Source organism: Somniosus microcephalus, chromosome 32 (genome assembly GCF_052327205.1).
Source record: "Somniosus microcephalus isolate GS21.2 chromosome 32, FLI_Smic_1.0, whole genome shotgun sequence".
In the NCBI taxonomy this organism is placed as follows: Eukaryota; Metazoa; Chordata; class Chondrichthyes; order Squaliformes; family Somniosidae; genus Somniosus; species Somniosus microcephalus.
Window position 1 is genome coordinate 35,463,154 of NC_141018.1, and position 27,746 is coordinate 35,490,899.

The 27,746-nt window shown below is 46.6% G+C and overlaps 1 protein-coding gene across 12 annotated transcripts in view; it reads right to left on the reverse strand.

Annotated features, from left to right (window-relative positions):
- ppip5k1a (diphosphoinositol pentakisphosphate kinase 1a) overlaps positions 1-27,746 on the reverse strand; it is a 154,055-nt gene that overhangs the window by 98,968 nt on the left and 27,341 nt on the right. For all 12 annotated transcript variants that reach the window (XR_015074381.1, XM_085972417.1, XM_085972406.1 and 9 more), the window contains 10 exons: positions 24,601-24,796; positions 23,203-23,293; positions 18,443-18,528; positions 17,638-17,792; positions 12,423-12,524; positions 11,427-11,588; positions 10,031-10,152; positions 7,255-7,356; positions 6,130-6,216; positions 1,226-1,301 (listed from right to left, as the gene is read on the reverse strand). Coding sequence is in view for 11 of the 12 variants with exons in the window: in XM_085972417.1 (XP_085828543.1) it covers positions 1,226-1,301; positions 6,130-6,216; positions 7,255-7,356; positions 10,031-10,152; positions 11,427-11,588; positions 12,423-12,524; positions 17,638-17,792; positions 18,443-18,528; positions 23,203-23,293; positions 24,601-24,796 (1,179 nt within the window). In the remaining variant the exon portion in view is untranslated. The remainder of the gene's footprint in view (positions 1-1,225; positions 1,302-6,129; positions 6,217-7,254; positions 7,357-10,030; positions 10,153-11,426; positions 11,589-12,422; positions 12,525-17,637; positions 17,793-18,442; positions 18,529-23,202; positions 23,294-24,600; positions 24,797-27,746) is intronic.

Here is a 27,746-nt window from a genome sequence, read left to right on the forward strand (position 1 = left end):
GTCGGTATTTACGGTGGGTCCCCGGGTCCTGTCGGTATTTACAGTGGGTCCCCGGGTCCTGTCTGCATTTACAGTGGGTCCCCGGGTCCTGTCTGCATTTACGGTGGGTCCCCGGGCCCTGTCGGTATTTACAGTGGGTCCCGTCTGTATTTACAGTGGGTCCCCGGGTCCTGTCGGTATTTACAGTGGGTCCCCGGGTCCTGTCTGAATTTACAGTGAGTCCCCAGGCCCTGTCGGTATTTACAGTGGGTCCCCGGGTCCTGTCGGTATTTACAGTGGGTCCCCGGGTCCTGTCGGTATTTACAGTGGGTCCCCGGGTCCTGTCGGTATTTACAGTGGGTCCCCGGGTCCTGTCTGAATTTACAGCGAGTCCCCGGGTCCTGTCGGTATTTACAGCGGGTCCCCGGGTCCTGTCGGTATTTACAGCGAGTCCCCGGGTCCTGTCGGTATTTACGGCGGGTCCCCGGGTCCTGGCGGTATTTACGGTGGGTCCCCGGGTCCTGTCGGTATTTACGGTGGGTCCCCGGGTCCTGTCGGTATTTACGGTGGGTCCCCGGGTCCTGTCGGTATTTACAGTGGGTCCCCGGGTCCTGTCGGTATTTACAGTGGGTCCCCGGGTCCTGTCGGTATTTACAGTGAGTCCCCGGGTCCTGTCTGTATTTACAGTGGGTCCCCGGGTCCTGTCGGTATTTACAGTGGGTCCTGTCGGTATTTACAGCGGGTCCCCGGGTCCTGTCGGTATTTACAGTGGGTCCCCGGGTCCTGTCAGTATTTACAGTGAGTCCCCGGGTCCTGTCGGTATTTACAGTGAGTCCCCGGGTCCTGTCGGTATTTACGGTGGGTCCCCGGGTCCTGTCGGTATTTACAGTGAGTCCCCGGGTCCTGTCGGTATTTACGGTGGGTCCCCGGGTCCTGTCGGTATTTACAGCGGGTCCCCGGGTCCTGTCGGTATTTACAGCAGGTCCCTGGGTCCTGTCGGTATTTACAGCGGGTCCCCGGGTCCTGTCGGTATTTACAGCGAGTCCCCGGGTCCTGTCGGTATTTACAGCGGGTCCCCGGGTCCTGTCGGTATTTACAGTGGGTCCCCGGGTCCTGTCTGTATTTACAGTGGGTCCCCGGGACCATTTGGTATTTACAGTGGTTCCCTGGGACCGGTTGGTATTTAGTGAGTCCCCCCCCACAAAGGAACATTTGGAAGTCATTGTGCTCGAGAATCAACCCACACCTGAAGCTGTTTTGGTTTCTTCAGCTTGAGTTTGCCGGTCTTGTAGCCTTCGTACTTCTCAAACAAGTCAAAGAACCTACAATGAGAAGAAATGTTTGTCACATAAAGGTCAAAGGTGGTCAGGCATGAATTTAAAGGCACGTAAATATTTCAGTTAAGTTTGGCGAATTTAACCCTAAGGAAGTTATCTAATTTACAGCAGACCTCAAATTTCCTCTCTATACCCAAGTAATTTGATGAAAGTTATTAAAAACTTGTTTTGAGGTGGTTATAAACCTACAAACAGATAAACTAGGGCAAATCAGTATTGGAGAGTTTCACTGGATCTGCTCTTTTCAAAAGGACTAAGGTGACTATTGAGGGGGGAAACCATATTGTGGCGTTACAGCATTAACTTTGGCCACAAGAATGTGTTTATTTAACTGTCCACAACAAAAAGCCTGTATGTTAACTGTGCTGTACAGAACAAATAAATAGCCATTGCTCTCCCAAGAGTCACACAATTTCACATGCCTTTAACCAAAACAGGTTTGGATGAAAGCGCTTCAGCCCATTTGACTTTATTCCTCCAGAATGCTGACCCTACCATCTCCCCATCCAGTTGCTTCTGATGTTCTGGTCTCACCCACTCTCGCTGCCAACCCCATTTCAGCTGGTGATCACCCTCTGCGTATAGAAATACTTCCCAAGTGCCATCCTAGACTTGCCCTTCATGACTTTGTGCTCTTTTGTTCTGCTGCCCTGGTGTAGCTGAAAGTATTGCTTCTGGTTTACTTTTAAGGGGGCCCTCATAGAGAGTCAGAGTTATACAGCACAGAAAGAGGCCCTTCGGCCCATCGTGTCTGCACCGTCCATCAAGCCCTGTCCAATCTAATCCCATTTTCCAGCATTTGGTCCATAGCCTTGTATGCAATGGCATTTCAAGTGCTCATCCAAATGCTTCTTGAATGTTGCGAGGGTTCCTGCCTCTACCACCCTTTCAGGCAGTGAGTTCCAGACTCCAACCACCCTCTGGGTGAAAAAGTTCCTCCTCAAATCCCCTCTAAACCTCCTGCCCCTTACCTTGAATCTATGCCCCCTTGTTATTGACCCCCCTACTAAGGGGAAAAGTTCCTCTTTATCTACCCTATCTATGCCCCTCATCATTTTGTACACCTCAATCAGGTCCCCCCTCAGCCTTCTTTGCTCCAAGGAAAACAACCCCAGCCTGTTTAGTCTTTCTTCATAGCTGAGGCGCTCCATCCCAGGTAACATCCTGGTGAATCTTCTCTGCACCCTCTCCAAAGCAATCACATCCTTCCTATAGTGAGGCGACCAGAACTGCACACAGTACTCCAGCTGTGGCCTTACCAGCGTTTTGTACAGCTCCATCATAACCTCCCTGCTCTTATATTCTATGCCTCGGCTAATGAAGGCAAGTGTCCCATATGCCTTTTTAACCACCTTATCTACCTGTTCCGCTGCCTTCAGGGATCTATGTACATGTACACCAAGGTCCCTCTGACCCTCTGTACTTCCTAGGGTCCTACCACTCATTGTGTATTCCCTTGCCTTATTTGTCCATCCAAAATGCATCACCTCACACTTTTCAGGGTTAAATTCCATTTGCCACTTTTCCGCCCATCTGACCAACCCGTTTATATCATCCTGTAGCCTGAGGCTTTCCTCCTCGCAATTTACCACCCCACCAATTTTCGTGTCATCTGCGAACTTACTGATCATACCTTTTACATTCTCATCCAAATCATTTATGTAGATCGCAAACAGCAAGGGACCCAGCACCGATCCCGGAGGTACCCCACTGGACACAGGCTTCCAGTCACCAAAGCAACCTTCGACCATCACCCTCTGCCTCCTGCCACTCAGCCAGTTTAGGATCCAACGTGCCAAGGCACCCTGGATCCCATGGGCTCTTACCTTCTTGACCAGTCTCCTATGCGGGACTTTGTCAAAAGCCTTACTGAAGTCCATGTATACCACATCCACAGCATTTCCCTCATCCACACACCTAGTCACCCCCTCGAAAAATTCAATCAGATTGGTCAGACATGATTTACCCTTGACAAAGCTATGCTGACTATCCCCGATTAATCCTTGCCTCTCCAAGTGGAGACTAATTTTGTCCCTCAGAATTTTTTCCAATAATTTCCCTACCACAGATGTTAGGCTCACTGGCCTGTAATTCCCTGGTTTATCCCTGCTACCCTTCTTGAATAATGGTACTACGTTAGCTGTTCTCCAGTCCTCTGGTACATCCCGTGTGGCCAGAGAGGTTCTGAAAATTTGTGTCAGAGCCCCTGCAATCTCCTCCTTTGCCTCACACAGCAGCCTGGGATACATCTCGTCCGGGCCTGGGGATTTATCCACTTTTTGGCCTGCTAAAACCGCTAGTACCTCCTCCCTCTCGATGCTAATATGTTCAAGTATATCACAGTCCCCTTGCCCGATTTCTATGTCTACATCGTCTTTCGCCATAGTGAACACAGATGCAAAAAATTCATTTAAAACCCCGCCTACATCATCTGGCTCTACACACAGATTGCCACTTTGGTCCCTAATGGGCCCTACCCTTTCCCTGGTTATCCTCTTGCCCTTAATATACTTATAAAACATCGTAGGATTTTCCTTTATTTTGCTCGCCAGTGTTATTTCATGGCCCCTCCTCGCTCTCCTAATTTCTTTTTTAAGTATGCCCCTGCACTTTTTATACTCCTCTAGGGCTTCCTCCGTCTTTAGTCTTTTGTAACTGCCAAAAGCCCCCCTTTTTTTCCTAATGCATTTTTGTATATCCCTTGTCATCCAAGGTTCCCTTTGCTTGTTGGTCCCACCCTTGACCTTTACGGGAACATGTTGGCGTTGTACTCTCTCTATTTCCCTTCTGAAAGTCTCCCACTGCTTTGATGTGGATTTTCCTATAAGTAGCTGCTCCCAGTCCACTTTGGCCAGATCCTGCCTTATCATATTAAAATCGGCCTTCCCCCAATTTAGAACCCTTATTTCCGGGCCGTCTTTGTCTTTTTCCATGACCACCGCAAATCTCACCGAATTATGGTCACTGTCGCCAAAATGCTCTCCTACTGACACTTCCACCACTTGCCCGGCTACATTCCCTAGAATTAGGTCCAGTACCGCCCCCTCTCTTGTAGGACTTTCTACATGTTGGCTCAAAAAGCTCTCCTGGATGCACTTTAAGAATTCTGCACCCTCTAAGCCTTTCACACTCTGACTATCCCTGGAGATGTTTATTTTCAACGCTGGAGAGTCCTAGTTTTAGCAAGTCATTCTGCATGGCTCAACAATATCAAGACACATCTGGATTTTTTAAAAATTCATTCACAGGCCAAAGCCAGCATTTATTGTCCATCCCTAATTGCCCTTGAGAAGTTGGTGAGCCACCATTTCAGAGGGCAGTTAAGAGTCAACCACATTGCTGTGGGTCTGGAGTCACATATAGGCCAGACTGGGTAAGGATGGCAGATTTCCTTCCCTAAAGGGCATTAGTGAACCAGATGGGTTTTTACAACAATCTGGTCGTTTCATGGTCGCCATTACTAATACTAGCTTAAAAAATTTTAAATTTAAACTCCCCAGCTGCCGTGGCGGGATTTGAACTCATGTCTCCGGATCATTAGTCCAGGCCTCTGGATTACTAGTCCAGTAACATAACCACCAGGGGTACGGTATACTTGGTATGTCGGGGACAAGTTGGGGACTCCCAAGTATACGGTACTTGTCGGGGTGCTGGGGCAGGGCTGTATCCTTAGTTGGCCTGTATGTGCTCTGTTGTGGCTTGCTTGGTCACTGTAGAGGGCATTAAAAGTCAACCGTGTAGTGCGGACTATGGTCACATGAAGGCCAGGCTGGTAGGGGTGGCAGGTTCCCTTCCCTGAAGGACATCAATGAACAAGTTGGGGTTTTACAACATTCATGGTCATTTTTTCTGATGCTACCAGGTTTATTGAATTAAACTTCACAATTGCCATGGTGGGTTTTGAACTCACGAGTCCAGTACCATAACCACTACACTACCATACCCTAAATGATCACTTGTTTTTGTTGTCTTGGCTGAGGGAAGAATGTTGCCCAGGACACCAGGAAAACTAGCCACCTCTTTGCATAGTGCCACGGGATCTTAACATCCATCCTAACAGGCAGAATAGTCAGACGGGCTTCGGTTTTAGTGGCTCATCTGGAGCAAGCTAAACAATGCCTGTATCGTCAGGCCAGATTGTACAAAGTCCTGTCATGGGGTTTGAATATAGAACCTTCTGACTCAGGGGCGAGAGTGCTACCAACTGAGCCACTCCTGACACTCGTCATTGCTCAGAAGGCAGTGTTTTCACTGCCTTTCACAGAACTCTTATGTAACCTTCTCCAGCCCTCGGAGATCTCGGTGCTCCTCCAATTCTGGCACAGCTCCGATTTTGGCAGCCAATTTATGCTCAGCAAGCTCCCAGAAACAGCAATGTGATAATGACCAGATAATCTGTTTTAGTGATGTTGGTTGAGGGGTAAATGTTGGCCAGGACATCAGGGAGAGCTCCCCTGCTCTTCTTTGAAATAGTGGCCGTGGGATCTTTTACGACCATCTGAGAGGGCAGACGGGGCCTCTGTTTAATGTCTCATCTGCAAGACGGCACCTCCGACAGTGCAGCACTCTCTCAGTACTGCACTGGGCGTGTCAGCCTGGATTATGTACTCAAGTCTCTGGAATGGGACTTCTGACTCAGAGGGGTGAGTGCTACCCACTGAGCCACGGCTAGAAATGGAACGTGTTGAGGTTCACCGACTGGGCAGAGATAAACTGACGAGCAAGTCGCCCTCGAGTGACCAGCCATTCCCACTCCTCCTCCTCCTCCAACCAGTCCTCCCACCCTCTGCAATCGGAGCAGATCTTCACTAACTTTGGATGCATGACTTCCATCTTCATCTTCTGTTTGGGAGTTCGGTCACCGTGTCGAATGATTGCAATCACACAACGCAGCTCCATCCTGTAAAACACATGGCGCAATGGGTTTACTTTAATCAGAACATAAAAAAGCAAAATTTAAAAAACCTTCACACAATACAGATCATCAAACCAGTCCAGGTTTTCTTTAAACGTGAGAAGTCACACAACACCAGGTTATAGTCCAACAGCTTTATTTGAAATCACAAGCTTTCGGAGCGCTGCTCCTTCGTCAGGTGAAGTGGAGAGATGCATAAAGACACAGCTTATATAGTCAGAGAATAATGCCAGATGATTACAGCTGTGTCTTTATGCATCTCTCCACTTCACCTGACGAAGGAGCAGCGCTCCGAAAGCTTGTGATTTCAGATAAAGCTGTTGGACTATAACCTGGTGTTGTGTGACTTCTCACATTTGTCCACCCCAGTCCAACACTGGCATCTCCACATCAGGTTTTCTTTAGGTATTAAAATGTATTGTAACATCATAAAATCATAGAACGATACAGCACAGAAGGTGGTCATTCGGCCCATCGTGCCTGTGCCGGCTCTTTGAAAGAGCTATTCAATTGGTCCCACTCCCCCCTGCTCTTTCCCCATAACCCTGTCATTTTTTTCCCTTCAAGTATTTCTCCAATTCCCTTGTGAAAGTTACTATTGAATCTGCTTCCACCGCCCTTTCAGGCAGCGCATTCCAGATCACAACAACTCGCTGCGTAAAAAAAAATGTCTCCTCATCTCCCCCGCTGGCTGTTTTGCCAATGACCTTAAACCTGTGTCCTCTTGGTTGCCAACCCTTCTGCCACTGGAAACACGTTTCTCCTTATTTACTCTATCAAAACCCTTCATGATTTTGAACACCTCTATCAAATCTCCACATAACTTTCTCTGTTCTCAGGAGAACAACCCCAGCCTGTCCAGTCTCTCCACATGACTGAAGTCCCGGCACCGTTCTAGTAAAACATATTTTGCTCCGAAAATTAAACACAGCTTCACGTGTTTAAATAGGCCGGTGATCTCACTCTTTCTGACCAGAAATCTCTCTCTTAACATTCGCTGATGTTGACACAGCTTTGACTTACATGGTGCCTGAGGTGGTTGGGACAATGGGAATATCTTCAGCTTCTGTGGGTATGGACCACGGTATCTGCAGCTGAGGGGCGAGCTCCCGCATAATTATATTACTGCAACAGAAACACAAACCCAACTCAATCTGATTGCTTCCAAACAGTGATGCAGCATGCACCGAGTTTATAAATCCTAGAACAATATGTATAAAAACGGAAAACGCAGGAAATGCACAGCTCCCAACAGCATCTGAAAAGAGAGAAGACGGGTTAAGGTTTCGAGTTGCAAACTGAGTTCCGACCAATGTTCCGTCTAATTTTTTTTTTGTGCGCGGTCCCTTTAACTGGCTGTGCCGCCGATTCAAATTTTCACGTACGCGCGGTCTCTTCCATGTAAAAGCCGGTGAGTGGCCTGCGCGGGACCTCCAGACCGCTGCACAGCCGCGTGGCCGCATAACTTAACGGGACCGTTGGTTCCGACCCAAGGGCTCCTTCTGAAACATTAACCCGTCTTTTCAGACACTGATGGACTCGCTATGTATTTCCCCATTTCCAGTTTTGATCATCATCTATGCATCAAATTCAAAACTAAATATTCCCTTTATCAACATCAGAAAACATTAGTACTCTCTCACATCCTTCAGTATCATCACACATCAACACAGCACAGCTCAAAACTAAAACTAAATGATGGAATTAAAAAGTTGGTTCACAATACAAGACATAATCGGGCAGCAGAGCGAGTTGAAGGCTTAGCTCAATCTCCAAGTTCAAATGACATGAATTCATTCTGTTTGTAGTTCAAATCCTGGGGCGTCAGAGAGGAAACCAAACATGAACTCGTACGCCCAGTGATTTTTAATTAATTTACCCGTTATTTCAAATAGCTATATAACTATTTTTTTTTATTTTTTTTTATAAATGGTAGCATATAAATGCTTTGTTTTTAATGGTAGCAGGGGATATAATGAGCGGTGCCCACCTCCCTAATAAGCGCATGCTCTCTTCTGCCTCTCCCAGCAATCACAGCAGCTGCTTTGCTGCTCCATTGTGTTGGAGAGTTTGATGCCATTTATACCGCAGGGTCACGCCCAGCGGTGCGGCTGCTAAATGAGTTTTGTTCACGTGGCAGATAGTCCCACAGGACCATCAGCAACATTGGGGTATCCCCAATGTCAGGTGATAGTCCACACAGGTCGGTAATGTGAACACCACGTTGCTGGTCTGAGAGCTCAGCCTGCCCACAGCTAGAACAATAGAGCAACCTCCGCTTCCAGTGCTTGCTGCCGGCAACACGGGGAAGGGAAAAGAAGGGAAAGACCTCCTGAGGTGGGGAGCTGTGCCTCCAGGGCCGTGTATGCATGCTTGTTTATACTAAGAAGTGTCTGCAACAGCACATGCATCATTGGGAGCAGTTCCAGCCATGAGGCTTACTATGGTGAAGGTTTTTTGTACGACGCTCTTAGTCCAGCACCTCAAATCCTCAAATTGCTACTATAACTACCACCAATGATAGACGTATACAACCAGTACTTCACTCCAATGTTGGATAACTGAAAATATTCTCCCAGCACGACCTCCATTTGGAAGGATAAAATCTATAATCTGGATGTTCTTCACAGTTCATGGGAACATGGTACAAAATTTCACACACCACTATTACACTTTACTTGCATCCTCCTAATAACACTGCTCAGTATTAATGGGGCATCAGACACTGCCTCAAGCTGCAGGTGAAGTACCTCTTGCAGTGTCTCCAGAATTTTTACGTGTGAAATACTCACTGACACGTTGAGTGCAAAGTCCTGTTTCAGGAACACAGCACAAACCGATTGAGGGCCGTTAGCTCGACATTATCATCGACAGTTACAGGGAAAAGCCAAGTTCCAGAATTCAGGCGAAATGACCAGACATTAAGCCAGTGCATTCCCCGTGCAGCAGACAGGGGACGTCACACCTCCGATATGCTGGACAAGACATTATGAACACAAAGATTGACTACAGCGGTCTAAATTTGGGGAGCTACTCGTTCTCTTGAGAAGGAAACAATTAGAGTGATACATCCTTATGTGGGATATTATGTACAGGATCTACGCATATTAAATATTCTTATGTCTGTAATACTGTACATCAGTGTAACATTGTACTGAGCCTTTAAAGTCATTTACTGCTCCTTGCTAACTATGTGGGACCATGGGCCAGATCCCAATATTGGTCCATGCTATGGGGCACCATGGGCTAGATCCTCATATTGGTCAATGTTAACTACAGGACACCATGGGCCAGATCCCAATACTGGTCCATGCTATGGGACACCATGGGCTAGATCCTCATATTGGTCCACGCTAATTACAGGGCACCATGATTTACAAAAGAACATATGATGTGACAGCCATTTTCTATTTGCTACATTTATTTTTAGCTTTATATTTGTAAGTTTTCTTCCCTTTTAAGCAAAACCTTCTCCCATATGACCAGGTCCCAGCCTACTCTATCTCTCTGCCAAGCCTAGCCCAGGACAACCACTTGCTCAGTTCCAGCCCATTTCAGCCTTTACATTTAATCCAGCTTCTCGGCTCTGCCCTGCCCAGTCTGACCCTATAGCTGACCTGGTGTCTTCCCTGGCACCCGACCCCAAACTGCTTGAGCTGTAGTTCCCACTCAGCTACCACCCACTCCTAGATGGTAAAACCAGATCGTTCTTCTCAACATAAATGTTATACTTCCACATTTTAAAAACACATTTGTCGATGTACAGTGCCGCTCAAACGTACTTTTAGCTGATGCTTACCCTAGGATTTTCGCACAGTCGTCATAGTATTTCATAGAGTTTTTCACAAAGCTGAACCCATTGACGTCGCAAACATAGGAGTGGCCATTTGCACGCAGCAGATCAAAACCACAGACTGTTTGCTACATAAAACAAAATGTGCTCATTAACACGAATCAACACAGCCCGCTCCACATCAAGCGGAATCTGACAAAGACACGGGTTCCCGACACTCCAGCAGAAAATCTTTAGCAAGACCAAACGTCTTTTTTTTTTTTTTTTAAATGATCTCTTTCCCCCCCCCAACCCGTGTCCTTTTCCTGCCACTCTTCCCTTCTTCCAAAGGTGTCAGTGTCTTGCCAGGGTTTACGGTTTCACAGGTGCCCATTGTGCTCCTGTATCTCATCCAGGAGTGTGCCGCACGCAGGCTATTCAGTCTCAGGAGGCCTCACAGCTGAGCCCACACGAGATCTCATCCACGACCTCCACACTCGCAGGGTGACTGGATAGCGACCAGGAGTGGGAACCCTGGCTGATTTCCTCCAGCCAGCCTAGTGGCACCGAGAAGAACCTGCACCCCTCCCATATCAAAAGACATCTCAAAGTGCTTCATAAGGTGATGGGAAGCCCCTAGCCGACGAACAGGAAGGATACAAAGCTGGGGGGGGGGGGGGGGGGGGGGAAATAGCCCGGTCGAAGGATTCTTACGAAGCATTTGAAAGCGTAGGAGGAAGTGGCAAGGTTGTGGGATAGGGGTGACAGTTCAAAGAGCAGGGGCAATATGGCCAAAAGAGGAAAATGTACAACGTGAAAGACCTGCATTTCTATAGTACCTTTCACGACCACCGGGCGTTTCAAAGCACTTTACAGCCAATGAAGTACTTTTTGAAGTGTGGTCACTGTTGTAATGTGGGAACCGCACCAACCAATTGACACACAGCAAGCTCCCACAAACAGCAATGTGATAATGACCAGATCATTTGTTTTGGTGATGTTGGTTGAGGGATAAATATTGGCCAGGACACTGGGGAGAACTCCCCTGCTCTTCTTCGACATAGTGCCATGGGATCTTTTACGCCCACCTGACAACACATGCGGGGCCTCGGTTTAACGTCTCATCCAAATGACGGCACCTCTCTCAGCACTGCACTGGGAGTGTCAGCCTGGCTTTTGTGCTCAAGTCTCTGGAGTGGGACTAGAACCTACAACCTTCTGACTCAGGAGGAGAGAGTGTTACCCACTGAGCCACAGCTGACATGTAAACTAGCTTGAACATTAATTACCAAAAATGCAACAATAAAGGCAACATTTTAAAACATCACTGCAGTGTGTTGTATTTAAACATTCTAAATACTACAGCAGGCATCGTTGGATCATTGATTGGATGCTGCTTCTTTAACTTGGATTTCCAACTAACCTTAAAAGCTACACAGACTTTCCTAGCGACTAGTTTTTCCATGGCAGTTAGCATCACAGGGTAGCGAATCTCTTTTCCTTCACTGTCCCGTTCCACTTTCCCATCCAGAGCTGGTGACTTGCGCGCCTCAGCGTGAGCATAGTCGGGGCCAACAGTGTACACCTGCAGCAAGAAGAGTATCAACAGTTTAAAGCTCGTACTTGTGACGCGCAGTGGCATTACAAACCTGCCCGCACGGTATACAAACACATTCATATTCCCTCAACCCCCCCTGCCTGCTCACCATCAGCCAGGCATCAGGCTGTACTGGCCATGGATTTCACCACAAAATGAGGAAGAACTTGAGAAGCTAGGAGTGCAGTACCGCCCTCTCCAGGCACAAGAATAGTGATTGACCCAATAATATATCCAGACAAGATCAGGTGGCCCAGGAGCCCAGCTACATGCCCCATCCCATGACCAATACCAACAATGTACTCGGATTCTGAAGTCTGTAACCCTATGATACCTGAATGTGCAGCTCTGCCAAACGACTGAGTGGCTGATTATCATTTTGCATTTAATGCTAAATGTTGTATTTTCAAACAAAAAAATACATGTTGTTCTGTATTTTATTTGTCAAAGAACATGAAAACTGATCTTGGCTTCATGGTGCTGGAGTCGTGTCTAAAGCTGCCCATTGTTCATATCTGCCCTCATGGCCTGGATGAGTTTGACCTGTTTGCAACGGAGAACTTTGCTGTCATTCCCCCCCCTCCCCCCATGGTTTCCCAGCTTCCGGGGTGGCCCAGATTGACCCAGAGGCTTGTCCAAGGTCACAGCGCCCACTGCTTTCAATGGAGCCACCAGGACACTCCCTACAAGTGCTGTCACTAGAGCGCTTAGCAGCGAGGAAACCCTACATGGCTGGATTCTCTCAGAGTTACATATTTGATAAAACCAAAAACTACGAACAAATCTCTTCTCTGTGTAAAAAATGAGGAGTGTGAACGGCACCTTTACATCGGTTCCATCTGTTGGCATGAACTCTTCGTAGATGTACGACCCAGTCTTGCGCACGGTGCTTTCGGGGGAGTACACACTGCTCCGACTCCCAATCTGACAAAGCAGACAAGTCACAATGTGAAGCAAGGTAACATTACACAAGCCAGAGTGCTCTACTGGTGCCCAACACAGAAAATGCTGGAGTTTCACAGGGGGGACCGTACTTCAGAACTGTTCTGACGTGGATTTCCACTGCGGGCACCTTAGAGAGAGATAACGAGGTGCTTAACAGGAAACAGATAATACACATGGAACAAGGCTTTCAGATACAGCAAGACCAGAGGATTGTGAAGACAAGGACAGTTGCCAGGCAATATTTACAGCTGGAATGGTGCTGGTGAGGACAGCCTGCTGGAGGTGGTAGAGCTCTGGAACAATGGGACCAAATGGTCCGAGGAGCTTTCGTCATCTAAACTTATCTCGTCATCTAGTATTTTAGGTTTTTATTTCATATCTACACAAATCATCATTTTTATTATAAGAACATAAGAAATAGGGGCAGGAGTCGGCCATTCGGCCCTTCGAGCCTACTCCGCCATTCAATGAGATCATGGCTGATCTTCTGCCTCAACTCCATTCACCGGCCCTATCGCCATATCCCTTGATGCCCTTACTAGTCAGAAATCTATCGACTTCTGTTTTGAATATACCCAATGACTGAGCCTCTACAGCCCTCTGGGGTAGAGAATTCCAAAGATTCACCACCCTCTGTGTGAAGAAATTTCTCATCTCAGTCCTGAATGGCCGACCCTTTATCCGGAGCCAATGGAAACATTCTCCCAGCATTCACCCTATCAAGCCCTGTAATAATTTTTATGCTTCAATGAGATCCCCTCTCATTCTTCTGAAAACAAGAGAATACAGGCCTAGTTTACTCAATCTCTTCTCATACGACAGTCCCGCCATCCCAGGAATCAATCTCGTGAACCTTCGTTGCACTCCCTCTATGGCAAGTATATCCTTCCTTAGATAAGGAGACCAAAATGGTACACAGTACCCCAGGTGTGGTCTCACCAAGGCCCTATATAATTGGAGTAAGACTTCTTTACTCCTGTACTCAAATCCTCTTGTAATGAAGGCCAGCATACCATTTGCCTTGCTAATGACTTGCTGCACCTGCACATTCACTTTCAGTGACTCGTGTGCAAGGACACCCAGGTCCCTTTGAGCATCTGCATTCCCCAATCATTCACCATTTAGGAAACACATTGCCTTTCTGTTTTTTCTACCAAAGTGGATAACTTCACATTTATCCACATTATATTCCATCTGCCATGTTCGCGCCCACTCACTGAGCCTGTCGAGATCCCCTTGAAGCCTCTTCACATCCTCTTTGCAACTGACACCTAGCTTTGTATCAGCAACAAATTTGGAAATGTTACATTTAGTCCCCTCATCCAAATCATTGATATAGATTGTGAATAGCTGGGGCCCAAGCACCGATCCTTGCAGTACCCCACTAGTCACAGCCTGCCATCCTGAAAAAGACCCGTTTATCCCTACTCTTTGTTTTCTGTCTGTTAACCAATTCTCAATCCATGCTAGTATATTACCCCCAATTCCATGTGCCCTAATTTTGTTCACCAACCTCTTGTGTGGGGCCTTATCGAAGGCCTTCTGAAAATCCAAATACACCACATCTACCGGTTCCCCTTTGTCTACTCCACTAGTTACATCCTCAAAGAACTTCAATAGGTTTGGTGAAACAGGATTTCCCTTTCATAAATCCATGTGACTCTGCCCAATCTTACTATTAGTTTCTAAGTGCCCAGTTATTGCATCCTTTATAATAGATTCCAGCATTTTCCCAACTACTGATGTGAGGCTAACCGGTCTGTAGTTCCCCGTTTTCTCTCTCCCTCCTTTCTTAAATAGCAGGGTTACATTTGTTATCCTCCAATCTGCAGGAACCGTTCCAGAATCTATAGAATTTTGGAAGATGACAACCAATGCATCCACTATCTCAATGGCCACCTCTTTCAAAACCCTAGGATGTAGGTCATCCGGTCCTTGGGATTTAGTGACTTTTAGTCCCATTAATTTTGCTAGTACTGTTTTTTTACTAATAATAATTTCTTTAAGTTCCTCATTCTCGCCACACTCTTGGTTTTCTCGTGTTTCTGGAAGGATTTTTGTGTCTTCCTCCGTGAAGACAGAAACAAAGTATTTATTTAATTTCTCTGCCATGTCCTCATTCCCCATTATAAATTCTCCCATCTCTGACTGTAAAGGACCTACATTTACCTTTGCCAGTCTTTTCCTTTTCACATACCTATAGAAGCTTTTACACTCCGTTTTTATATTTTTCGCTAGTTTGTGCTCATATTCCATTTTCCTTCTTTATCAATTTCTTGGTCCCCCTTTGCTGATTTCTAAAAAGATCCCAATCCTCAGGCTGACCGCTTTTTCTGGCAACTTTATAAGCTTCCTCCTTTGACTTAATACTAGCTTTAATTTCTTTAGTTAGCCATGGTTGGATCACTTTTCCTTTTGGGTTTTTATGCCCTAGAGGAATATATGTTTGTTGCAAATTATGCATTATTTCCTTGAATGTTAGCCACTGTATGTCCACCTTCATACCTTTTTAAGTGTAGTCTCCCAATCTACCATGGTCAACTTGTCCCTCATACCCTTGTAGTTTCCTCTGTTTAGATTGAAGACCTTAGTTTCAGATTGGACTACATCCTCTCAAATTTTATGCAAAATTCAGTCATATTATGATCACTTGTCCCTAAAGGCCCCTTTAAGAACATAAGTAGGAGCAGGAATAGGCCATACGGCCCCTCGGGCCTGCTCCGCCATTCAATAGGATCATGGCTGATCCGAACCTAGACTCACGTCCACTTCCTTGCCCGCTCCCCATAACCCTTAATTCCCTTATCAGCTAGGAAACTGTCTATCTCCGTTTTAAATTTACCACAAGATTATTATTGATTAGCCCTTTCTCATTACACAGTACCAGATCCAGAATAGCCTGCTCCCTGGTTGGTTCCTCCACATACTGATCCATACTTATCTACAACAACTTGCATTTATAGAGCGCCTTTAACGTAGTAAAACGTCCCAAGGCGCTTCACAGGAGCATTATAAAACAAAATTTGACACCGAGCCACACAAGGAGAAATTAGGGCAGGTGACCAAAAGCTTGGTCAAAGAGGTCGGTTTTAAGGAGCGTCTTAAAAGGAGGAGAGAGAGGTGGAGGGGTTCAGGGAGGGAATTCCAGAGCTTAGGGCCCAGGCAGCTGAAGGCACGGCCAGCAATGGTGGAGCGATTAAAATCAGGGATACTCAAGAGGCCAGAATTAGAGGAGCGCAGATATCCCAGAGGGCTGTAGGGCTGGATGAGTTTACAGAGATAGGGAGGGGCGAGGGGTCAGGGGCCATGGAGAGATTTGAAAACGTGGATGAGAATTTTAAAATCGAGGCATTGCTTAACTGGGAGTCAACGTAGGTCAGTAAGCACAGGGGTGCTCAGTATTTTCTCATGACTGTGGCTTTACCTGCCCTAATAATTAAGTAGACCATTTCCTTTTCAAACAGAAAGTCACAGAAAAATAGCCAACATTTGAATAATTCTTAAAGTCTTTGGGGGAGAAATTGGGTGGAGCCGCAAACGAGGCGCCAAGCTCGCCTGGGCGCCGGATTTAGCGCAGCGTTTGGAGCAGTAGCGACCGCCGAAAATTCAGCTTGAGCGCCCCAAGAGAGACACGGGCCGAGGCTCGAGTCCCTCTTAGGGCGCTGAAACTGAATATCGCAGCGCAACGTGCCGCAGTGTCTGCGCGCTGCGGTACTGCAGGCCTTCCTCCCATTCTTAAGGGAGAGGGGCCTGCACCAGCGCGATCGGAGATCACGAGTGCCAGCAAAAAAGCCCGGCACCGAGGAGAAGTGCCGGGCTCTCAGAAAACAGCCGGCAATGCCGCGGGGGGCGATCAGGAGGCCGGGGACGGAGGTGCTGGCAGTCGGCCGCCGAAAAAAACGGCCGCCCCGCACCTCCACCTTAATTTGCGCCACTGCCGCCACAGGTAGGCCCCGTGAACCAGGCGCCATTTGCGAACGGCGCTACAGAGGCGGTCGCTGCCAAATATCGCGATCGGGGCAGTAGCGGGACGCTGCGCACACCAATGACGTCATCGGTGGTGGCGCAGCGCAACAGGCTAACGCCACCATTAGCGCCCCAGCTAAATATCGCGGGAGGCGCGGCCAGTGGCGCTAAAGCCACTGAGTGCCCTCTTTAGGCGCTAACTGGTGGCACAGCCCACCGAATTTCTAGGCCTTTATCTTCCCCACTGAAACTTGAAGACAATCCAGAGAGGGCGGGTTTATCTTGGTGAAAGAACGGGCATCTAATACATCACATTTAATCTGAAACAGTTCTTGCTGTGGAAAAGCACGCCTAAAATATATCCGGGTCAACATTCCTCCCTCAACCAATAACATTTAAATTAAATTTTAATGAATAATTCTGTTGGTCACATCTTTCCAGAATGCTAACTGTGCCATATTTCCATTATATCCAGCTGGACAGGCTCTCAGTTTAATGTCTCATCCAAAGGACAGCACCTCTGATTCCCTTAGTTACTGCACTGGAGTGTCAGCCGAGATTATGTGCCCAGGTCTCTGGAGTGGGGCTTAACCCATGACCTTATTGTCCCAGAGACGAGGGTGCTACCCACTGAGGCAAACTGACAGACTTAAGAGTGGGAGACAGGTGCGACGACCCTTGATTTCATCAAAGTGAGAATGTTGGGAGGAGTTTTAAATAGTTTTAAGGTTTTTTTTTTTTTTTTTTTATAAACGCAGCGAGTTGTGATCTGGAATGCGCTGCCTGAAAGGGCGGCGGAAGCAGATTCAATAGTAACTTTCAAAAGGGAATTGGATAAATACTTGAAAAGGAGAAATCTGCTGGGTTGTGGGACTAATTGGAGAGCTCTTTCAAAAGAGCCGTAACAGGCATGATGGGCCGCATGGCCTCCCTCTGCGCAGTATGACTCTGACTGTATGAAGTACTGCAGTGCAATGTACCTTTTCAGCTGCGCGGCCATGCAGCACTCTGCAGGTCCCGCGCAGCCGGCTTTTAAACGGAAAAAACGCACATGCTCGGTATTTTGAATAGGCCGCGCGGCCCCAAAAACATTTACAGGGAACATTGGTGCTGTGTACTGTTGTACCTTACGGAACAGCCGCTGGCTCCCTCCCCCTGCCGACACAGGGTAGTAAATGTACACGTTATGGTCCTCCGCACTCACGGGTTTCTCAACAAAGGGTTTCTGGAAGATTTCTCCGTTCACTTCCACATGATCGTCGCCTTCTACCAGACTACATTCTGCAGATAAAGAAACAGAAAAATGTTTGACCCGGGGAGGGGGGGCACGAGCTTCATCTGTGGGCCAGTGCAGCTTTTAAGCAATTCATACACGAACATACAAAACTGACAGGCAGGAAAGGACCAGCTGGTCCATCAAGCCTGACCCACACCATGGCGGCCAGAGCATCATGGCTAAACACAACGGGAAAACATTTTTACAAAATTTAAAACTTCACTGCCGTATGTGCAGTAAATTTCAAGTTTATCAGAGACTTTCAAAATAATATTAATGGACTACAGATTAGAATAATTGTAACTGGTTTGCAATTGGGTATCTGACGTTAAAACACTGATGTGTGGAATTTCCTGTCCAACCAAATCCTATGAACTGTTACAGCAAACCTTCAATCCAAATCGTTTTAAAAGCCACAACTCAGCTCATTTCTGCTCCCATATATATTACCGAAAATGGTGCAGAGAGGTCAAATGTTAAAATTTCTATGCTAAATCATTCCCTCCAAGAGGGAAAAAGCAATAATATGTGCTGAATGAACTGGGCAGTGAACTTTGTGAAATAACTCTGTTTAGTGAAGTACAAGAACAAGATCTAACCCTTGTCCCTTCAACTGCACTCTGTAAAGAGTGACTGTAGAAACGGCAATACTAACCGTCAGGCCGGTCTGGATCACGATTCAACACTGCATAGCGAGGAAGATCGATCCCCTCTTCCTGCAAAATTCGATAGACTTCTCTCCTGCAGAAGTAAAAAGAAAACATATCAACCAATTCTAACGCTTTAATCTAGAAAGACAAATGTTGATGTCTTATCAGATACCGGCCACTATATTTCTGAATATTAACCGTGAATAGAAACCCACTGATGTAAGAAAACTACTAGGCACTTGGTCTAAGCGTTAAACAAAGTTTTAATCAACTGTTTCACAACATGGAGGTCTAGTTGTGTCCTTCACTAGTTCCTGTTAAGAATGTCCTGCGCAAGCTGGGCCCGTGCCCGAGTATTTATACTCTCCCTGGACAGCGCCACCCGTGGGCCGCTCAGTATTATTTCATAAGTCTTTCTTTCATGAATGACTGATTCATGTCACCCACGAATTAAAAATAACCTGCAATAAAAAAGGTTGGAAGTGCCAAATAAGTTAGTCAGCACCTGGAGCAAAGAAAAAGCAGGTTGTCTTTTCATAGGAACGCACAGGACCAGAAAAGACCACTTTAAGCACCTCAAAGTTCGAAACACACTCCGTTTCGCATACCCCCAAGTCACATTTAGCACTAAAAAATTATGCAGCATCCTTTTCAATTTGCTGACACTAACCACACCCAATAAAGTTTGCAACCGCAACGTCAACCTGTCTTTTCTCTCTCAATGTGGAGTGAACGTTTTCTGCTAATGATGATTCTTATTTTAAGGTAGCACCCGTACATTTGGAACTTGCCAGGTGTGAGCGAAGGAAAGAAGCCTGAACCAGGATTGCTACAAAACTGCAAATCTTAAGTCATTGGCCAAGAAATTCAGTGGGCTGCGCCACCCGTTAGCGCCCAAAGAGGGCACTTAGTGGGTTTAGCGCCACTGGCCACGCCTCCTGCTAAATTTAGCGGGACGCTAATGGCGGTGCTAGCCGTTAACGCTGCGCCGCTACCGATGACGTCATCGGTGTGCGCAGCGCCCCGATCGCGAAATTTGGTAGCGGCCCCTGCTTTAACGCCAGTCGCAATTTGCGACCGGTTCAGGGGGGCCTACCTGCGGCGGTAGAGGCGCGGGGGTGCGTGACGGCCATTTTTTTTGCTGGCCGCCTGCCAGCACCTCTTCGCGTCGCCGTCCCCGGCCTCCTGAGCCCCCCCGCACCCCCCCCCCCCCCGGCCGCGTTGTGCCAGCTGTGTCCCAAGAGCCCAGCACTTCTCCTCGGTGCTGGGCTCTTTTGCCGGCACTCGCGATCGCCGATCGCGCTGCAGCAGGCCCCTCCCCTTTAAGGAGGGGAGGAAGGCCTGCAGTACTGCAGTGTGCCATGCCGCAGCGTGTGGCGCTGCGGCACGTTGCGCTGCAATTTTCAGTTGCAGCGCCCCAAGAGGGATGCGGGGCACCTCGAGTAGCGCTGCGCTTCCGTCTGGGGCGCTGAAACTGAATTTCCGGCGAGACTGGCGCCCCGTTTCTAGGCCATTATATTTGGATTTTTGTGAAATATGAAAATACAGCTTCATATTTTCTCAAAGGTAGACTTTCAAACAAAAACTGATTTGCTAGTGTATCCGGTGAGAATTACATTCTTCAGTAAAGCTTCCAAGGAAGTATGCAGGTGCAGCAGGCGGTTAAGGCAAATGGCATGTTGGCCTTCGTAGCAAGAGGTTTCAAGTACAGAAACAAGGATGTCTTGCTGCAGTTGTACAGGGCCTTGGTGAGACCACACCTTGAGTATTGTGTGCAGTTTTGGTCGCCTTATCTGAGGATGTTCTTGCCATGGAGGGAGTGCAGCGAAGATTCGCCAGACTGATACCTGGGATGGCAGGAATGACGTATGAGGAGAGATTGGGTCGATTGGGCTTATACTCACTGGAGTTTAGAAGAATGAGAGGGGATCTCATTGAAACATATAAAATTCTAACAGGACTAGACAGACTAGATGCAGGAAGGATGTTCCCAATGGCGGGGGAGTCCAGAACCAGGGGTCACAGTTTAAAGATAAGCGGTAAGCAATTTAGGACTGAGATGAGGAGGAATTTCTTCACCCAGAGAGTGGTGAACCTGTGGAATTCTCTACCACAGAAGGCAGTTGAGGCCAATTCATTAAATATATTCAAGAAGGAGTTAGATATATTTCTTAAGGCTAAAGGGATCAAGGGATATGGGGAGAAGGCAGGGACAGGGTACTGAGTTTGGATGATCAGCCATGATCTCATTGAATGGCGGAGCAGGCTCGAGGGGCTGAATGGCCGACTCCTGCTCCTATCTTCTATGTTTCTATGAAGTGTCTGACATCTTAATTCTATTAATATTTTATAAATATTAATCTCATGTGATGCTGCACAAGGGGAATGAAGACAGACAAAGTGTTCAGGTGAAGTGGGGTTAGAGGGCAAAGGATAATTGGCTCAGGGTGCTCTACAGTTGTGACCGCCAAGGGTGTTATCACAGTGGCAAGTTTATATGGCCAGTTTCTGTTATAAACATGGACATGGGCGTTTATAATAGAATGTGCGTGTTATAAATCTCATCATCAAGAAACTACTTATGAAATAACACTGGACGGCCAGCTGGTGGCGCTGTCCAAGGAGTATAAATACTCGGGCGTGGGCCCCAGCTTTCCAGGGACATTATGTAAGACAAGGAACTAGTGAAGTACAACTAGACCTCCATGTTCTGAAACAAGTTGATTAAAGCCTTGCTTTATGCTCAAACCAAGTGCGTAGTGAGTTTTATTACGTCAGTGCGTAGACGCAAGATTCTTCACATATTATATAGATATTCAGTCTTTCATAAGACGGCTCAAATTAGTGATTTGTTCCATCAACAATTTGAGAATGTGTTTGGTTCTGCAGGATCTGGAAATAGGCAGCAAGAACGCCAATGAAAGACTTTCACTACTCCAAAGGCTATGTTGCAAAGTGCACCGCCAGTGTGGAATTGAAACATTACAGTCCAGGTAGATCCCAGCTCGATGGTTGATCTCAGCAAGGAATAGTGGTGGGAACAATCTAAAAAAGTGGCCTCAGCATCCGAAGCTAAAGGAGGACGTAGAAAGCCAGCCAGGTTCCTACTTCCGATTGATATTCATCAACTCGATGGAAAAGGCGCCTGGATGGGGCTGCCAGCTGAGGACAGGGTTGGGCTCTGCTTCAAGGCACTCGGCAGCAGAGTAACCTGCCGACTCTCACCGTCTAGGCTCACACATGAAACCAGCTGGGCCATAGGACCCAGCACAAGTTCGGATCACCAGAAGGGAGCGGGGGGAGGAGGCATATAGAGAGAGAGACATTTTACCCATACTTTGCGATCACTAAGTCTGCACCAGCTTCTGAACCTTCTGCCCGAGGGATCAAACCAAAATAAGTAACTTCATTTTTCATGTCAGCATGCAAATACTGCTGCGAATAAATCAGCACAGGATGTACTCTAACCTTTAAGGTAGACCTTTTTATCAAAACTGAACAAGATCCATCAACATAAGCCAGCTGAGCACCCATTAGAACCGGCCCCGAGGGCGGAGTGCCGCCCTCTCTGAAAGCAGAAGTACTTGTGTGTTTCTGGCTGGTCTTGATGACTGGATTTTATTGGTTTTATTTTCTATCTGCCCGCATACATGCCTTCAGGGCTCAGCTCGAACAAGACATCCAATGAAATATGTATTTGTTTCTTACTGGAATTTAATTAACTGCCAACTTTCTGCTTACATTAAGACTTCCACACATTAGTAATCAATGCAAAAGACACACGGCAATTTAATGCATGAATCAGATTGGAGCTTGAAGTACAGATCCAGTTATCCGGACTCCATGGTGACGCACCAGCCATTAGTTATTAATGAAATTTACAACATCAAAACAGCCTCCGGAAAATCAAATTTAAATCAATATGGTTCTTTAAGCCATTTTCTGATTCATCATAATTGAAGTGTGCATGTGAGGAGATGGAGAACGCAGGAACAGAAGTAGGGCATTCAGCCCCTCGAGTCTGATCCTGGGAGAAGCAGAGAGTACAATTATCAAGGGTTTTCTCTGCAATTTTTTTAAATTTTAAATAACTCCCCCCCTCCCCAATATTTTCCCTTGCTTTGCGGACGAGAGGCTAGTGTTGGGTTTGGCTCCACGGGCAATGCTAATGCTCCAGTACCTCACCCAGGTGCCCATTCTGCATGGGTGCGCACCAGCAGTCTACTCGACTGCATGAGGCCATCATAGCAAAACGTAATCCTTTCACCACCACCAGATGGGGCGTGCACATGAACCTCAGGCAGAGTCAGTGGTGGTGGTCAAGATCGAGAATGTCAGCCAATATTTCCCCTCTTCAGTTTGAGAACAGTGCGGGCAACTGTGCGTTCTGACCATTTAATAAAAATTGATGAGCTCTGCATGACCAGGGTCCAGTCTGGGACCTTTCTGGGATGTATGGCTCAGTGCCAATCACATGGTGTTTCTAATCCATTAAGCCACTTGAGGAAGGGGAATGGGAAACCATTATGTTGCATTATATTACGACGTTAGAATGGTCCTTGGCTGGTTTAATACAAGGATGAAAATATTTGAGGCTAGTGCAATACAGAACCAAAGAAAGCTCAGATTCCAAAGACCAAATCTATCGCGACGGCATAAATTGACTGCAGGTAATTCAGATCCAAAATAGATGCTCATGGACATCAGCAATGTGACATTTGCGACAGAAATGGAAGAATCCCTAGTTTTAACTCTCGGCACATACCTGTCCTGGATGTAATACTGCATATTCAAGTCATTGATGAGAACGGGATTCCTGAGTTTAGCATAAGCCACTGCCTTATCCAGAGGAAAACCTAGGAGGAAGAGGAATAAAGAGCAAGGAAAAATTGCTATCAGCTCAAAATCTACTGGATTCTTTTGCACATAGAGTCATAGAGTTATACAGCAGAGAGAGAGGCAGGACACTAGAAGAACCGCCTTCTCTTCAAAAAGTGTCATGGGAGCTTTAACATCCACCTGAACAGGAAGGCGATGCCTTAGTTTAACGTAGCTTCCAAAAGGTGGCATGCTGCTCTCCCTAAGTACTGCACTGTAGTCAGCGTCAGTTATGTACTCAAGTACTGGAGTGAGGCTTGAACCCATAGCCCTCTGACTCGGAGATGAAACTCCTCCAACTGAGCCAAAATGGCACAGTACAAATTAGCTATTTATATTCCACCATTGTCTCTATGTGGAATGGAATGGAATGGAATCTATGTGAATCCATTTTGCCAGGATGATTGGAATGAGGGGTGAATAGTACCGTTTATAAGTAGAAGTTAAAGTAATTGGTAATGGTGACAGCTGAATTAAATGTTCCAAAAACTCAAATTATTTGTGGAATACCAGCTTTATGTTTTGGGTTGCAGGATGTTTTGGGTTTCTAATCTCTTTGCTGTGATCAATACAAAGAGAGCAGCATATCACTGTTTGGAAGCTACATTAAATTAAGGCATCGTCTTCCTGTTCAGGTGGATGTTAAAGCTCCCAAGTGCTGGAAAATGGGATTAGAATAGACAGGGCTTGGTGGCCGGCGCGGACATGATGGGCCAAGAAACCCTTACCTTACCCTTAGCACATTAACCCAACCTCTCACCATGTTTCTCAATCTCTTCTTTCTCCAGAAATATTGTACATCTAATTGTCTCTTGAACTCATTTATACTGTCCATACAAGTTCCCAATCTCCATTCTTACACCCATCTACCTAATTATTAACCCGTGTTCCGTAGCATTTAAACCCTTCACCATAGTGAGCAATTTGCCAGGATAAACTTCTGTCAACCTTCCCCTCAACTTCAGCATATTATGCCCACTCTCCAGGGCAACAGCATTCATGGTCACATTGCTGTGTGCAAATTGGCTGCTGCGTTTCCTACATTACAACACTGACTCCACTTCACAAAGTACTTCATTGGCTGTAAAGCGCTTTGGAAATGTCCTACGGTCGCGAATGGTGCTATAGAAATGCAAGTCTTTCTTTCTCTTTTTACTCCTGTTCCTATTTCCAACACCCATTTAATTAATGTTTTTGTAAATCACTAAAACCAGTTGACTCCAGAAGGCCTGGCACTATTTTTTTTATATAATAAACTCCAGTCACCATCCGTGCTATTTCTCACCTTTGGAATGGAAAGAGATCAGACAGTCACACACCGGCCAGTTCTCCACAGGCTCATTCAGAATGACATCCTCATTAAATATCACTACACTGATGTACTCAAATTTACACAGACGCTCTAGGATCTGCGTCATTGGTTTCGATTTCGATTTCTTCGCCATTGCGCAAATCCCCACCAGGATTTGTCGCTCGGGGGGCTGGATGTAAGAGAAGAGAGAAAAAAAATAGGTTAAGACTTTCAATCTTAAACAGAAGTCTTTATAAAAAAAAACAGATCAGCTGAATACAATAGTTGTGACCAGATTATCTGGTCATTATCACAGTGCTGTTTGTGAGAGCTTGCTGTGTGCAAATTGGCTGCCGTGTTTCCTACATTACAACAGTGACAACACTTCACAAAGTACTTCATTGGCTGTAAAGCGCTTTGGGATGTCCGGTGGTTGTGAAAGGCGCTATAGAAATGGGAGTCTTTCTTTTGTACATAACCCATTAGCTTCAAGTTTTAATTGTCAGCAGATGGACGTTCTTTAAAGTCCCACCCCCATCCAATTTTCCCCCAGTCCTGGAGTATGGCTGTAAGTGATTCTCCAGTACCTTGTCCAAATGCAGTCTCTTCATAGGTCAGCTTAGATAGCGAGTGTCAGCAGAATATTTGACCGCGTAAAAAGATCACATCCGAACTCGACCTTGGCCCCACTGGTCAGACACAGACACGGACACTTTTTAGCTACTTACTGGATGGCCAATTCCTTTTCTTGGCAGCCTAGTGCCCAAACTGCTACCTCCACCTCAATTAGCTAGCACAACACAGACCAGGGATTGAACCCTGGGAAATTCTGGTCTGCATGTCTCTGTCTTTATGAACTAAATCACAGGTGGAACCAGTTGTGAGAAAAATTTTGATTGGAGAAATCAATTCTACAATGGGTTGAGTCAAACGTTACTGCAGAGATATTTTAAATGTTACTTGAAAACTCTGGTCCATCTAGCACAATGTATTCCAATACTGCTTGTACACAGATCATAGAATAGTGACTAGAATCATAGAATAGTACAGCACAGAAGGAGGCCAATCAGCCCATCGAATGATGTACCCATCAAAAGAACAGAAGCTATAGTTTGCGGTTACTGTACGTACACAGTAAGCTGTTGCTTGCATTTTCTTGGCTTAGCTGGTCGCACTCTTCCCTTGGAATCAGTAGGTCATGGGTTCAAGCCCCACTCCAGGACTTGAGCACTTCAGGCCAGTGCTGAGGGAGTGCTGCACTGTCAGAGGTGCCATATTTCAGACGAGACGTTAAACCGAGGCCCCGTTTCCTGCTCAGCTGCCCGTAAAAGATCCCATGGCGCGATACAAAGAAGAGCAAGGAGTTCCCTGCTGTCCTGGCCGACACCACTGTTTGGGGTCACAGACATTTGCGGAGTGTGAACCAGCTGTCACATTGTGGTAAACCACTGTTGTTAGTATTGTTGTTCACTGTTAGTACTGTTGTTCACTCTTGCATATTGTTGTACTTGTCTGTGCATGCCTCAGCTGACTCCGCCCCTGGCTCCACCCTCATGGCTGGGTATAAAGGTCGCTGCTCAGAAGCCTCCAGCCCTTTTGGATACCAGGCAACCACAAGAGGCATGCTCTGTTCTTTGGTAATAAAAGCCTGTTTATTACTTTCTCAATCTCCAGTCTTTTGTAGCAATCGATAGTGCATCACACATAACGGAGACCGACTTCAAAAAAATAATGGATTGGTTGTAAAACACTTCAGGATGGCCTGGGGAGGCACCGAGGTCCTCTGTAAATGCAGATTCATTCCTTCTTTGCATCTTCAGAATTGAGTCAGAACAATGGCATGATATTGGCTGGCTTCACTTTACGAATTCAATGGGCTGGATTTTCATTCAGGAGTCGGGTAGGAGGCGGGACTACAACTTTCGGGGTTGTAGTCCCGCCTCCATCGTGATGTGGCCAATCCACGCAATTTTAACTTGATTGACCTTGTTGAGCCCGCCCAGCGGGCTCAGCAGGCCAATTAAGGGCCACCCGGCAACAGGCGACGTCACAGACTGACATTTCATGTCAAGAGGTTTTGACAGATGAAATATCAGCGTTTCATAGCTGTTTGAAGCTGTCAAACACTGACAGTCTTACTTCTACCCTGAGTCCTTCTCCACAGACTCAGTTAGAAATCTCTCCTGCACAGAAAGCTGAAGGCTGTCACTTTTGACAGTTCGCAGCCATTCTGCTTTCTGTGCCGGTGAGATGAGGGACTCCCGAGACCTAAAGGAAGGAAGGCTGAAAAGGTAAGAAAAGGTAATTTAAACTTCTTTAAACACTTTAGACACACCAAACACACTTACCTTTGCACTCATGCACACATCACTCACCTGAACACCGACATCTCGAACCCTCCAAGTCCTTCAACCCGACGGACCGCCTCCTCTAACTTGGCGTGGTTTGGAGCCGTCGAGAATCCACACTTCAGCATTAAAAATAGGGATTAGGCTAAAAACTACCTGTTAACAGGCAGTTAATTGGCACTAATCCCTTCCTGCCTCAGGTAGGCGGGTCCCAGTGCGGGGCGGGTACCCGCCTCCTTTGAAACTGGCATGGAGGTGGGTTTGGGGCGGGACCCCTGATTTCAGGATTTTAACCCCCCCACACGCCTCCAATCCCGACTCCACGGCCCAATGAAAATCCTGCCCAATGTATCTTTCAAACTTGAGAAAAATAAAGAAAAACCTGCAAACCTACAACTCTCGCTACCACTCAGGCTAAATAACACCTTTACAGTAGAATGCTACTAATCTGCACCGGTCTGGACAAACACGATTCATTGCTCAGAATCTGATGTCTGGCATAGCGATGGCAGTATGGAAATTGCAATACTGAGCGGAGCCATTACCCACCCAGATCTACAAGCCCAACTGTGCATGTGTGAATCTGCTGACAAAGTTTGCTACAGATCACTAGCGCAAGCTCATGTCTACTAGAGAAGGCTGTACTACTGGCATTTACTGGAACAAGTGTGGATGAGAGTTCACAAGGTGAGGAAGCAATGGAAATGAAGGAGGGAAGGACAAACGGGGAAAAAAGGTGAAAATAGCACAAAGGAGCAAAAATAGAGAAAGAAAAGTTTTCATTAAAGTATT